General features: G+C 34.5%; 1 protein-coding gene across 6 annotated transcripts in view; it reads right to left on the reverse strand.

Moving 5' to 3' along the window:
* The window catches only part of C2CD5 (C2 calcium-dependent domain containing 5), a 95,742-nt gene that overhangs the window by 22,785 nt on the left and 56,994 nt on the right, over nt 1–15,963 (reverse strand). For all 6 annotated transcript variants that reach the window (XM_011974759.1, XM_011974760.1, XM_011974757.1 and 3 more), the window contains 9 exons: nt 14,281–14,472; nt 12,119–12,305; nt 7,950–8,114; nt 4,477–4,617; nt 2,458–2,521; nt 2,021–2,082; nt 1,698–1,796; nt 1,118–1,207; nt 542–629 (listed from right to left, as the gene is read on the reverse strand). In XM_011974759.1, the coding sequence (XP_011830149.1) occupies nt 542–629; nt 1,118–1,207; nt 1,698–1,796; nt 2,021–2,082; nt 2,458–2,521; nt 4,477–4,617; nt 7,950–8,114; nt 12,119–12,305; nt 14,281–14,472 (1,088 nt within the window). The remainder of the gene's footprint in view (nt 1–541; nt 630–1,117; nt 1,208–1,697; nt 1,797–2,020; nt 2,083–2,457; nt 2,522–4,476; nt 4,618–7,949; nt 8,115–12,118; nt 12,306–14,280; nt 14,473–15,963) is intronic.

Here is a 15,963-nt window from a genome sequence, read left to right on the forward strand (position 1 = left end):
AATGCTCATCATCACTGGCCATCAGAGAAATGCAAATCAAAACCACAATGAGATACCATCTCACACCAGTTAGAATGGCGATCATTAAAAAGTCACGAATATTACTTTCTAAATTTTACTGGATTAAGGCCACCTTTGTGAATCTGTTGAACACTATGGAACTTGTCCTGAAAATAATACACAGGCACACAATTGTGCTTACTACATCAGTAGGTCCTCAGATGCCTTGAAGACCTTGCCAGAGATCGTAGTACAGAAACCCTTATATTACTGCAGAATTAGTATGCTATAATTTAAGTCTAAAAAACCCAGCAGCATTCCCTATGTAAATATCAGTCAAATACCACCTAGTCATGTATGAAAAATATCAAATCAGCCATATGCTTATCCACACAGTTATCTTCACAAAGATGAACAGAAAAAGCAGCAAATATTCTTCAAGGAACAAGTAATTTACTGAATCCACCTGTCCTGTATATTTTATCACTGAACCATAACACAGACAAACACAAACCGAACTTCCTATCCAGTAAAGATTTACCTCTTTGCAACGACTTTTCAACAGGGGTTTTTGTGGTTTGCAAAGCCTGATTTTTGTCAAAAGTTATTGCAACTGCCGTGACTGTAACCTAGAATTATAGAAACAATATGGTTAGCAAAATAATCACTGCCAAAACTAAGTTTCTTACGTATTTTTTTCAGTACCATGGTACAACCTATACCAAATACCTTTCCTGGTTAAAATCCTCAACCAGAATTATATATAAATTCAGATACACAAACTACAACTATGCCAAACAGTTACATCTAAATCTCGATATTCCAGAAAGAGCTGAAGAACCTTCTCTAAAAAATGGGAACTGGTAAAATCCCACATGATGGGTACAGATCCTACTGTACACATGCTGGAGCTTACGTGCACTTACTCCCTCAGATAACTAAAGTTCAGAAAAAGAAACACACATGGCCTAATGCATACTAACATATATTTTGTAATACTCTGAGGGAAACTAGTATAAGTTACTTAATTATGGCAAAATTATGATAATGAAATAGATAATAAAAATAATAGATCAGATAAAGACTATTCTTTAATAATGGACTAAATCTTAATTACCTGAATTAATTCATCTTCAGGCAGAGATACTGTAAAATTTACATGGCAAAGGCAGCAGGGGATCATAGATCGTAGTTTAAAGTACAGGCTCTACACAATAGAAAATATTAGTAATGTCACCTTTTTTATTTAAAAATTTATAAAAGCTGATTTTCTTAATGTACATTATATTATAGTAAATGGAGAGTTAAAAAAAATTAAAACAAAACTGGTCCACTTTTTTTTGTGTATTTTTACACTAAGGATATACTTTTTAATATTTAATTAGACAATAAGATTTAATCATTTGTCAGTAAGTCACAAAAAACAATATAGTAAGTTTTTTTTAATGTACACATATACGCTAGATTTTTACGGAAGTTAAAGCTATTAACTAACAAACTATTTCTTTTATAGTATGATATAGTAAGGGGGACAGGACAACTTTAGTATCTCACCTGCTGACAGAGGTAAGATAAGGAGGTAGGAGTGATTCAGCCCACAACTTTGTAAAGTATTACAGGTAATACAGCAATATAGACACTTTTAAAGTTTCATTATCTTAGACGCATGAAATAAAATTTAGTCAGAAGGTTCCTACCTTGAGCAAATTTTCACAGAGATCATTAAAGTTCTTATTGAGAGCTTGATTAGTCAGGTTGAGGCTGCTTAATCTGATTACTCTTACTGAAGTGAACATCTAAATGTGGGGTGACAGAACATGTCATTTTATTATTTTTAACTAAATATTTTAACAGTTGATAAATTGCCAAATAATGAACAATATTAACTAACGTAGTAGAATAAGGATAGTATTTTAATTGCAATAAGGAGGTTAAAAAAAAACAAAAAACAAATATTTAGATGGAACTTATTAAGATAACTTATGTGTTATTTGCTTAAAATTAAGAAAAAAAGGTTTACCTGTATTTCAGATGTCCAATTATTTATACCGGGCATAATTTCTGTATTACAACTATAAAAGCCTGTCAAAATAAATTATAATCAAAATATATAATAATATTCCATTGATTTTTGTGTTAAATGACATTTTTCAATTATTACATGAAGTTCTAACTATAAAACCCTTCATTTTTTTTCTTCTAAAATTATACCTGCAGGAGACTTTAAACCATCCTAATAAATTATCATAGGTTTTTTTTTTCCATGTATAAATATAAAAGGACTAAAAATCACTTCCACCTAAGTTATGTTTTCTACCTTGGAGTAGCAAAGTACATGACAAGCTGTGACACTGTGGTAAGTCCTTCCTTTAAAGTAAAATTAGTACTGTAACAATTATGAGCTAAAACATTTATATATAAAAGTAGTTTCATCTCAAAGGTAATTTTTTTGTTCACCTGAAGGAGGAGGAACATCAGTAAGTAGAGAATGGACATCTTCCATGGCATCTGTGTCATCAATCTTAAAATAGAGAATAAAACTATTATATATGTAGTAAATGCATAATTATTTCACATTAAAAAGACTATTTATTAATAGAGTCAAGAAAAAGCAGAGTCATTTTTCCGTAAGGAAAAATATGTAACAAGAAAATTCTAGTATCAGTAAATTCCTCCACAGTAATAACCACAAATACTTCTAAGTGAAATATTTTACATACAAAGTACACTAAGTTAAAAAAGAAAGCTAGCTCTTTCTCAAACCTTTATGAGAATATGTTTCTAAAGACTTACAAAGATGTCATAAGCAATCATTATTCCAATTTGTTTAAATTAATAAAGTGTAATCAAATCCTTTGACTAAATGCAGAACTGCTTTACAATGGAATTAGGCAGAGATAAATTTAAAGACATATTTAATAACAGGTCTAAATTCTATTTTTCTAATAAAATAAATAGGTCTAAATTCTATTTTTCTTATATCACCGTATTCCACTGTGAATAATAAACAGGGAAACTACCCAGCTGGACAGGTGCTGACATTCATCTGCATCTCAGTTTCTAAGTCCTAATCTGCAGACTTGCTAAGCTTCTTCTTCCCACATCACCCTCAAGACTTCAAGAACCACTTTCACTTCCACTTCACGTGGCTACCCACAGTCACAGTCATACCTCAACCCACTATTCCCCAAAATGCTCCACACCCAGGATCTCGAGCATTCTCCAACTACAGTCCTGTCTCTTTGTCCTCTCTTACTGGATCTTCTACTTGCCCTCTGTCCTCTGCCCATGTTTGAAGCACTTTGTTCTCATGTGCCTCTCTACTTAGCCAGGATCCCAAGATCAGACATATCAATAATGCCCTAGATCAAACTTCAGGTAATGTTTGACATCACCTGGAAAGTTTGTTAAACAGATTCCTGGGCTCCACGTTTAAATTCTCATCTACTAGGTCTGAGGTAGGGGCCCAAGAATTTGCATTTCTTACAAGCTCCCAGGTAGAGCTGACGCCACAAGTAGTTACATCACACTTTGGGCAGCATTGTTCTACATAGTACCCTGGAACTTTTAGCCTCCTTGACCTGGCATATTTTCCATAACATATTTTCCATTCTCAGACTGTAGAGAAATGTGGGGAAAAAGTGGGGGACAAATAACCATATACGTTGGGTTTTCTACAAATTGACACTCTCACCTTAGATAGGCCTGTGCGTCTCTCATAGATCCTTGTTACAGCCACTGGCACTGTTCCTGACTCTTTAAACCTCCAATCTCATCCCAACACTATTCTACCACCAGCTTCCTGCTACACTGAGATCAAAGCATCTGATTTTTTTCTCTCTCAATTTACATCTTACTCATTTATTTTTCCTGTCCTTCGATATGAAAAAGAAAAATCTCTCTCTTTGGGAGCCAACCATTCTACAGGGGAGTGCAGAGGAGGCAGATCTAGGAGGAAGGAGTCTCCATCAACTTTTCATGTGATATTTACTCTCTGGGAAAGTTCCTAAAGTGTTCTGAGTATCTTTTCATAAAGATGGGTCAATTATACCTTTTGAATTCGGTAAGAAAATACTACACTCAGAATTCACAGTGTTTATATTAAAAAATGTTCTAGCTACAGTAACATACAAAAAAAGTAATAATTATAGTAAGTTAAAGAATGACACTTTAATTTCTTATTTAAATTCATTCAAGTTTATGAAAATAACTTCAAAGGTTTAATACTATTGTATCATTATTTCAACCCATACATTAACTTTTTCAGAACCATCTGCATTATTATATCAGTCACCTGGTATTGAACAAACATATGTTACCAAGTTCTGTTATTTTCAAGTTTGTTGTAATTTATATACTAATTTTTTAAATATTTATAACAGTTGCAATGATATAAAAGTATATTAATTTAGCATCTGAAAAAATGTGTATCTTAGCTTCCAAAACCTTTAAGAAATTAGTCCAATGCGACATTACCTCCAAAACAAAAGCATCTTTTTTCCCATGTGAAAGGTCTAATTCTGTAACTTCATCCGAGCTTTCTGATTGAGATCTTAGAAGTCTTGAGCGTTGCCTAGGTTCTGGGATGGGTGATCCTATAATCTCTTCAGATATCTCCTAAAAGAAATATAATTGTTTCATATTAAATGAGATTGTCTTTTCCAGTTTAAATTTTATATCTTTATATTAGTAGACACCTAGCTGTGGAGAAAAAGCCTGTAAACTATACTCAGTGAAGTCTGTACTTAAGTATAACCTTTATAACTAAACTTTTATAGAGGATATGGCAGCCTTAATGATACGAGGATATGGCAGCCTTAATGATACATGAATCAGAAAAATATATATAACTGTCACAGACATAACAAGACAAAACTGACATCCAGTGTACACACAGGACACTACAATGTGTATGGAATTGGCAGTCCTTACAGCCCAGAAATCCAGTACTCCTGGGTGTGCATATTTTCTATTCAGCATTATGAAAGTCCTAATAGGCCATAAAAATTTAAAGACTTACGTTCCTAGAAAGATTTCTAATCTTTTATATCTTTTCTTATCCACTGGTAATTTTTCAAAGCTCCACATAGCAAAACGTGGAATATGATCAATGTATGAGTATGAATACATATATACATATACTATGCACGTACTTGTTATTTATTAAGCTAAATAAACTTTGGTAGTTACAACAATGATCCTTTTAAGGTCAATGTATGGTGCACTACTGTATGGCTTAGTGAGCTTTTTGCTGTTACATAGCCAAAGATTGCTAGAGGTTCTAAGCACCTGTTGGCCACAATGAATGCTGGAAGAATGTGAATATGTGAAAACAAAAGCAAAAGGCATAGCCTATTGCTGATGCAACAGAGTTGTCTTTTTAATAAACAAGGAAATTGTACATAAAGTTCTTCAAAAATATATAGTTTTAAATGTTCATTGCTAGTACATACCTTAGATAAAAGGCTACCACTGCACAATTTCACAATGTAATGATCTATGGAGCACTTTCACATCCATTTATCTTATTTGTACTCCAAATTAATCTGCCCTCTATAAAGTTAACATTATAATGACTACAAAATGGAAAAGAGCTGTAATTCAGAAGTAAATTAGTAGTCTGCCTAGATCTGAAAACTAGAAAGTGTAGAGCCAGTCTAGATCAGTCTTTTGATACACAGTGCAACGTTATTCCCATTAGATACCACACAACTTTTTATAATTTTACAGTAGTTTTAAATTCTGTTATGCCTTTGTTCACAATGCCACAGACTTAATAAATATAACTGTCTGGTATTTAATACGTTCTATACTCATACTGAAATTTCATCACTAGTACTGTTATTCCAAGAGATATGCATCTTATTTTGATACCTTTGATTATCTACAGAAAGCTTAAGTGGTACTACACCTCTGTATTAGAAACATTTTTTAATGTATTGAGAAAAAATTCAAACAGCAGCATTTATTTCATTGAGGGCTATCATCCCAAGAGAAGGAACACCCTGATCCACATATTCAGGGTGGACATAACACAACACTGTAATGTATATAGTGGCCTGGTAATCAACCCTGTATACTGACTCTGTCAAACAAATGCTAAGAGATTATGCTAAAAGACTATAATGTAGTCAGTATCTACAATAAGGAAAGACATATTAGAAGATTCATAAACTGATGAGTACTGTTGTGAAAATACAGTCATCCTCAACACATGAAATTCATATATACTAAAATTTTTAAAATCATAATAGATTCACTCCCTCCTTCTAAATGTAAACTGTGTGACACACAGTAGCAGCTCAGTAAGTACTGAATGGATGAAGTAATTTAATTCATATTCTTATTTAAATACATCCCAGTCTCCAAAGACCTTACATTACAGTAAAGGAAGACAGATATATAAAAACTAAGTATAATAATATGTAACAGTTTCTATACAAGTACATACAGGTACAACAAGTACACAATGGAGGAAGAGTCCACTCTCCCTGTGGGAGGTCAGGATGGATTTACAGAGGTAAGAAACTCTGTTAAGTAAAAGAGTTCAGCTCATATCATTAGAAATAATAAATGAAGAATATATGAAACCCTAACACAAAGTTTTACAAATCACTTTTCCCAAGTGGCAGACTATAAACAGATGTTCAAATATCAAAATATAACTATCAAATAAAAATAATGTACTATAAAAATAAGCCGTCAGTAAAGTGGTGCACAAAGAACTTTTACAGTCTATTTTTCAAATATAAATATGTTAACACATCAACATTTGTATTCATTTTAAAGAAGCCCTAAGTCAGTACTGTTCAATACTAATATAAAGCAAGCCACATACATAATAAAGTAAAAAGAAATAGATAAAATCAATTTTAATAAAACATTTTATTTCATTCAGTATATCCAAAATATTAAATTTTTGACACATAATACAAAAATATTCATATTTTACACAGTTTTTTCACAATAAATCTTTAAAATCCAGTGTATATTTTATACTTACTACACATTTCAATTCAGACTAGTCACAAGTGCTCAAAAGTCACATGTGGCCAGTGGCTCCCACAGTGAATAATGAACAGTGCAGCTCTAGGTCATATCCTTAAAATTCCTCCCAAATTAACAACTATACTAGAATAATACGATGAAAGCTATACTTGTGATGCAACAATCCAGACACACTGTTCCAGAAGATCAGCCAGTTAGGTAAGACATTTAAAATAATAAAAACAACAACGATGTTATAATTTCCTTTTGTGAAAGTATTTTATTATCAGAGACTCATAAAAACAAAAAGTTTCATTCTAACTCCAACACATTTTTCTTTCAACTCAGACTACTGCCATTAGGCATCCACAGAGGAGGAAGCATTGTGATATTTATTGCAAAGTTGGTAAAAAGACTGATTAAAGGAAATGACTGGGAGCAAACTTGTAAAAAAAGAAACTGTAACTGAAAAACTGTATTCTTTCACATTTTTACCACCGATAAGAATCTCTTTTTACTAACAAAGAACATTTTAAACCATTTATTTCATCACTCAACAAATACTAAGAGACTAATACCAAGAGAAACTTTTCTAGGCAATAGAAATAAAGCCCTCATGGAGCTTCATTCTACTGGTACTAACAGGCAATAGACCAATAAAACACACACACACACAAACACAAACACACTCACAAAGATAAGAGCTACAGAAAACGATAAAAGAGGGAAAGGTGATAGGAAGTGCCAAAAATGAAGTCATAATTTTTAAATAGAATGGTTAGAGTAGGCTTACCCGAAAAGGAGACAGTTGAGCAAAGACAGAAAGGGAGGTGAAAGAATGAGTAATAAGGAAAGCTAATCTAAACAGTGAAAAAAAAATCTTATGTCCTCAATAAGATAACCTAAAAATATACTAATAAATAATAACTAATATATTCACAATGTAGGTTTGTTTTACTTACTGGAGGATTGATTTCATATAACTCTTTGTTTTTAGCAATTGTGTCATTTATCTTCTTCTGCATATGGGAGATGTGTTGTTCATATGAGCCATCATTAGGAGTCTTCCCGGCAATCTGAATACCACCAGGGGTTGGTAAAGCTGCTAAATATACACCTGTGGCAGACTTGTAAAAAATAATGGCGAAATAATCAGAAAAAATATCTACAGAATAACAGTCCTTACGTTTTCATATTTAAGAATGTGGTCAACAGCTGGGTGCAGTGGCTCACACCTGTAATCCCAGTACTTTGGGAGGCCGAGGCAGGCAGATTACTTGAGGTCAGGAGTTCGAGACCAGCCTGGCCAACATGGTGAAACCCCGTCTCCACTGAAAATACAAAAATTAGCTGGGTGTAGTGGTGTGCACCCATAATCCCTGCTACTCAGGAGGCTGAGGCAGGAGAATCACTTGAACCCGGAAGGCAGAGGTTGCAGTGAATCAAGATCATGCCTCTGCACTCCAGCCCGGGCAACAGAGCAAGACTGTCTCAAAACAAGAAAAAACAAACAAACAAACAAACAAAAACCAAGAATGTCGTATAAGGAAGAATATAATCAGCATCAGGGTATATATAGGACATCTCTAGAAAGGCACACAAAAACAACTGGTAACAAGGGTTGGTTTCTTTTGGGGAGGCCCCTGGATAGGTGGGAGACAGTTATGAAATGGGGATTTACTTTTCACTACATACCCAACTATATTTATGTTTCTACCTCACAATCTTTTTTTTTTTTTTTTTTTTTTTGAGACCAAGTCACACTCTTACGCCCAGGCTGGAGTGTAGTGGCACGATCCTGGCTCACTGCAACCTCCACCTCCCGGGTTCCAGTGACTCTTCTGCCTCAGCCGCCTGAGTAGCTAGGATTACAGGCGCCCACCATCACACTCAGCTAATTTTTGTATTTTTAGTAGAGATGGGTTTTCACCATGTTGGCCAGGCTGGTCTCCAACTCCTGACCTCAACTGATCCACCTGCCTCAGCCTCCTAAAGTGCTAGGATTACAGGTGTGAGCCACTGGGCCCTGACCTACCTCATCATTTTAAAAAATACAATTAGAATTAAAAATAGCAAAAAAATATTAAAGGTTGCTAAAAAACAAATTTTTCATGAATGAGCAGACGCTCTATCTTTAAAGGTGGCAAAAGTAAAGAGGAAACTTTTGCAAGGCAAGAGACTGAAATTCAGAAAGGACAGGGAACTTACTCAAGTCAAGTCAGTAAATGTAGACAAACGATTTAAATTGAGTGTTTCTCACTTCAAAACCCAAACTTATTTCACTATATTGCCCTACCTTCCTAATTAGCAGAGAAAATTTTTTACTTGATACAGATTTATTTTAAATATCATCTAATTAAATTACTATTTAATATCTGACTCTGAAACAGTACTACATATCATTACTACTGGAAAACTATTATGAGAAATACAAAACAAGGTAACATTTATATATATCCTTATGTGCACTTATGTGTAAATATGCTAATACAAGCAAAGCAAAAAAATAGAAGTATAAACATCAAATTGTTAACGTCAACGGGGTGGAATGGGAAAGAGAAAAGACAACTCTTTTAACTCAACACCAATCCTAAAAAGGGATTGATGAAGAAGTCTGCATAGTAGATGAAATTGTTCCTCAAGAGTGCTTACTCCTGGTTTGTTCATTAGTGTCCATCACTGTATACATGACCAAGTCTCTAATACTCAACCAGGGAACGCCCCTCCGCCATGCCATATGAAGCCTTAGTCCACCACTTGTAATGCGTTTTAGCTCCTCATTAATGAAGCAACAGCCCTGAACGGCTGAGAACACAGACTCTGGCATCAGATAGGTCTGGATTTGAAATCCAGTTCTAACACATGTAACCACATCACTTTATAATCTCAATCTATCACAGCACACATTTTCTCCTCCTGTAAAGTGAAGATAATATCACATTCCTTCTGGAACAGCACAGTGCCGAACATCTAGTCGGCACTCATCAGAGATCACCCCATAAAGAAGCTACTCTTGAGACTTCACGATTTAAGTGCACAAACTATAACAAAGCACGAAGATGAAATGTCAAACCGTGGTAGTTAATAGCACCAGTGATCAAGAAGGAAAAGATTAGTAAGAATCAGAAAAGCAATACTGGAGGCAAGTCTTGAATTACATCAGTGTCATAAACTAGTTTCCTGGGACTCGATCATCAAAAATGTTTGCTATAGCTAGCAAAATGTTTTTTAAACCCCTCAATCTGAATCCAGCTCTTAATTGACATGCATAGGCACCCACCAATCATTACAGTCTTGCATCAAGCACAAATTATACATTTATGTAATGTCCTCACTAAGCATACAAATTTTTAGACCACTGAATTAAAATAACTACTTTTCCCCAAGTTACTCTAAGTATAAAAGAGAATTTTTTTTTTTAGACAGGGTCTCGCTCTGTCCCCAGACTGGAGGGCAGTGGCACGATCACGGCTCACTGCAGCCTCAAGCTCCCAGGCTCAGCTGATTCTCCCACCTCAGCCTCCCAAGTCGCTGGAACTATAGGCACAAGCTGCCATGCCTGGGTAATTTTTGTATTTTTAGTAGAGATGGGGTTTTGCCATGTTACCCAGGCTGGTCTCAGACTTCTGGGCTTGAGCGATCTACTCACCTCGGCCTCTCAAAGTGCTGGGATTACAGACATGAGTCACCATGCCCAGCCTAAATATCAAATATTTTAATATGAACCAAGTTACTTATTACAAATTTCTGTTGTTAGAAAACTGTTAATACCTAATTAGTTTATCATCATCATACAATTATCCTCTGCGTACAAAAATTTACATATTTGCTCTTAGAGAAAGATGAAACAGGGAACAAATGTGCATTCGACCTGCAAATGTATAGGGACAAAAAAGCCAAATTCCATAAATTTCTTAAAATTAAATGTCTAGGTATTCTCAAAAAGATGGCAAGAGAATTTAAATTTGAAAACTGCCAGTAACACAGACAAAATGCTGGTTAGCAAAGTACCTAGAAAACGAGAGAATTTCCATAAACATAGTTCATCAGATTCCATATGATCAATACACATTTTGCAGGCACCTGGTTCTCTGAGTCCTACACTACTTACAGAAGCAGCACTGGCTTTCCTCATTATCATCTTTCCAGTCTGAATTTATTTGCTAACAAGCCAAAATGAACCTTAAGCTAAGACACAGCTGTTTCTTCTTCTCTTGTATTTCATCAGCACTTAAGAAACACACCTTTTTTTTTTAGGCAGAGTCTCACTCTGTCGCCTCGGTTGGAGCGCAGTGAAATGATCAGGGCTCACTACAGCCTCAACCTCCCAGGACTCAAGTGATCCTCCCACCTGAGCTTCCTGCCAGCACACCTGGTTAATTTTTAGTATTTTTTTATAGAGAGAGTAGTCTCACCCATTCTGCTCTAACTTCTGGGCTCAAGTGATCCTCCCACCACAGCCGCCCAACGTGTTGGAATTATGGGTGTGAGCCAACACACCTGGCCAGAAACACCTGTATTTTATTACACAGTCTACCACTGGCCACAGGTGCACATTTATGATAAAGCTTAATTGTCTGTCTAATAGTGTCTCACATGTTTTGCTTTATCTTCTCCATCAAAACTAAAGATTAATCCACATCCTGGGGTCATTTTGCTCTGCCCACTAAGGGACATTTGGCAATTTCTGAAGACATTCTTGATTGTCACAACTGGGGAGATGCTACTACCTTATAGTGGGGAGTTGCCATGGATGCTGCTAAGCATCCTACAAAGCACAACTCAGTTCCCGGCAACAGAGAGGTATCCTGCCCTGGTACCGAGATGGGGGAACCCTGTTTTAGCAATATGTAAACAATAATAAAGTCCAGAAAAACTGTGGACAACTTATTAAGCAAGTGACAAATGGTAACTTTTAGAAATAGAATTATTAAAGTTATGATCACAGTCCCTTTAAAATATGTGAAAACCCATCACCAGATATTTCACTTCTTAAAATGTCCTCATCCCATAAAGGTCTTAATGTCAAAGTCTTTAGATAAGTCTTTGAAAAGACTCTTTGAATCACATAAAATAGAATCTACTATAATTAAAGAAATCATAAAACAAAACCAAAAACATCTAAACTTACCGCTAAGCCCATCAACATATTTTCACCCACTGTGATCTGAATTCTTAGTCCAAACAAAGCATTCATTCCTTTGAGTTTTAGTTTATTCATTAGCTGAGTATGCACTTCATATTCCATAAATGGCAACAGATTACTGATAGCTGTAGCATTTGCTTCTGCCTGTGCTTTCTTTTTTAAGCGACATAACCTGTAAATGAAAATAAGTCAGTGAACAGTATTCTTGGTACCATCTTTAAAAATGTCAATTTTTAAAACTTTCTAAAAGTGTGCTGAATAAAACATTTACTTGTTTTTAATGGACTTACTGAGTTATATCAATAAACTTTTCTGTTTTTTTGTCATTGTATAAATTTGCACTAAAAATCCTATTTCATAATGGGTACAAAAAAACAGAAAGAATGAGTAAGACCTAGTATTTGATAGCACAACAGGGTGTCTACAGTCAACAATAATTTAATTGTACAAGTTAAAATAACTAAGAGTATAACAGGATTATTTCTAACACAAAGGATAAATGCTTGAGGGGATGGATACCCCATTTTACACGTTGCGATTATTATGCATTGCATGCCTGTATCAAAGTATCTCATGTATCTCATTAAATATATAGACCTGTTTACCCACAAAAATTAAATATTTTAAAGAACCATATTTCAGTAAACAATAAAAAATCTGAAAATCTCTAAAAATGAAATAATGACCAAAATCAGTAGAGAATATCATTTAAAATCTTAGGTTTTATAACTGCATGTGTTCAATATAAATGGAAAGCAGAAGAAAATGTTACTCATTAAAAAAATACAAAAGTCACTTGAGCATCTACTTTGTGCCACATAGGCTATATTCAAAGACTAATAGACTAATAGATTATTTCTCAACAGTAGCAATGAAAGCCAGAAGACAGTGGTGAAAGAGTATCTTCAATGTGCTGTAAAGAAACAGCTGCCAGCCCAAAATATTTTTTAAAGATAAAAGTAAAATAATCACATTTTTCAGACAGACCAAAAAAAAAAAAAAAAATAGTTCACTACCAGCAGATCCATCAAAAGAAATACTAAAGCGCACACTTAAGGCAAAAGGAAAACAATCCCAAATGGAAGGTCTAAGATACAAGAGGGAAAAAAATAAATGGATTAGAAATACATTTTAGAAGAAAAATCAATGGGCTTTGTAATAAATTTGATGTAGGGAGGTTGAAAAAGAGGATAGTGTCAAAGAATACCAAATTTGGCATGAAGAACTAGATAAAGGTACCATTAAAACAAAAAAGGCTAATAAGAAAAGTGGAGAAAATCAGCAGTTCAACGTGGAACAAGTATGAGATGCCTATGGCTTATCAAAATGGGATAGAAGTAGACAGGTATATAAGTCTAAAGCTCAAAAGAAAGTTCTGGACTAGAGTTATAAATTTGGCAGTCACAGATACATAGATAGCATATAGATCTATATAAGTTGATGAGTTCAACTAGGGAGAGAGCTTTGAGCAAAGGGTCCAAATCCACGGCTCTCAAAGATCAAGAAATGAGAAGTCAACAAGGAGGCTGAAGATTACACATAAAGGTAGGAAAACATAGAAGGTGTGGCATCATGAAATCAAAGGAATTTCAAGGCGAAAATAATGCTGTCACTATTGCTGAGATGTCAGAACTAAGATGAGGACAGAAGTACCTGATGGATTTGGTAACCTGGCAGCTGTTGTCATGAGTGTCTCAATTAGGATTTTCTACTCCAGTGCATTTTAAAAGGAACTCTTACCAGCTAATTAAAGCAGTAAAAGAAACACTTCATGGCACTATTCTTTAAAAGAAAAAAAGAGAGTCAATTTCTAAAATGTGTTACATATTGAATGTCATTGAAGCAGTCTATACTTAGTCACATCCCTAGCCTTTGGCAGGTTAATAATTCCCAGAATGATAAATATTTGTATAGAATTTAAAAGTTAAAAACTGCTTTTGTATAAAAACTTATTTGAGTTTTACACAGAGGATCTTTTTTTTTTTTTTTTTTTTTACATGCAATAAAATACAAAGTTCCAGCAGAATTGCCCAGTTTGTGCAGGATCAAACAGGTTGGAAACTGTAGAGCTGACACTTGAAAATAGGTTTATGGCTCCATATATCATACTTTTTCAGGGACACCAAATGCTGTTTTCACAAACATACCTTGCTTGAATAAGACAACCTTTTCCAATAACTGTTGCATCTGTTGGGAGGTCTATAGTTGTAAACAGAACATCAGGAACTTTTTGTTTCCTGCAGTTATAGCAATATGTGAGATGAGCTGGAAATGGCATATTCAGTTCATCATATGGTATATGGCAAAACCCACAACGTGTAGACAAATTTTCTTCAAGCCTATATAAATAGATTAAGAAAAAAAAGACATTCTTTAAAAACATACAAATTTTTTCAAAAATAATTATGTAAGTGATATCACATACACAGTACTTGTATACGAACTATCCAACTTCTACCACTGTAGGCTACAAGAGTACCACTATGACTGATAAGAATTAAAAACGACCATGAAATCAGAACCATGCATTTCTCCTATGAGAGAAAAGACTTACCAACTGCAAAGTTATTTTGCACCAATTTATTTGTGTGATGACTTATCACCTGACAAACACCCCTATCACCTCAAAGTTTTTTCTCTGGGATACAACATTTAAAAAAAAAAAAATGGTTAGATGATGATGATGATATTTTCCCACTGGTTGACAAATATAACCACAAAAAAATTCCCAAAGGAAAAAAATATTTTGGTTACCAGAGGCTGGGAAGGGGAGTGACAGGCTGGAGGGAAGGTGGGGATGGCTAATGGGTACAAAAAAAATAGAAAGAATGAATAAGACCTAGCGTTTGATAGCACAACAGGGTGACTATAATCAATAATTTAATTGTATATTTTCATGTACCCTATAAATATATACCAGCTACTAGGTACCCCCAAAAATTGAAAAACAAAATCCAAGCATAATAGTTTTTAATTTAATGTAAAAAGTATTCAAAAAGAAAAATAGTAAGTCAAAAATAGGCATACTCTAAGATTTCTAACTTCCTGTGATAGTTTTAACTTTTTTGAAAAACCAAAACATCTATTTCATAAATGATATACATAAACCACAAATGAACCATCCACAACCTCCCCACTCATTATAAAATGCTTGTCGTATTATGCTGTTTGTGAGTTCATTCTAAAATGATTAAGCATTTTTTTCGTTCATTAAATTTGAGCATGTCAGCACAATAAGGATGGAAACAGAGAGAAGCTCCACAAAAAGACTCCACACTTTCACACAACCAGATCCTCCAGAGCTCTGGAAAGATGTGGGTCTCAATGCTCCCTAACTTAAAGGAACCCATTAGAAGCTGAAACTTGGCAACCAGACAGATTTAAAAAGTAAAGGAAAATTCGTATTATATATACCAGGAAACAAGACTTTTGCAGATTTTTTACATACTTTTTTTTTTTTTTTTTTTGGATACAGAGTGTTGCTGTCACCCAGGCTGGAGTGTGGTGGTGGTACAATCATAGTTCACTGTAGCCTTCAACTCCTGGGCTCAAGTGATCCTCCTACTTCGGCCTCCCAAGTAGCTAGGACTACAGAATTTTTAACTGAATCTTCATAAGTCTCTAACTCACATTAAATTACTCCCAGATATTATTCTTTTACTGTGAAGATGCCATTCTGGTATATTACAACTAACAGAGAAGTCAGACATCTGAACCGAACTGTGTGATCCTGAACAAGAAAGTTACTTAACCTCTCAGAAACTCCTTTATAAAACTAGAATATGTACCCAGAGAAGTTTGTGGGTTTCTTTAGAGATTAAATAAGAAAA

This window comes from Mandrillus leucophaeus, unplaced genomic scaffold, assembly GCF_000951045.1.
Source record: "Mandrillus leucophaeus isolate KB7577 unplaced genomic scaffold, Mleu.le_1.0 Scaffold1486, whole genome shotgun sequence".
NCBI classification, from domain to species: domain Eukaryota; kingdom Metazoa; phylum Chordata; class Mammalia; order Primates; family Cercopithecidae; genus Mandrillus; species Mandrillus leucophaeus.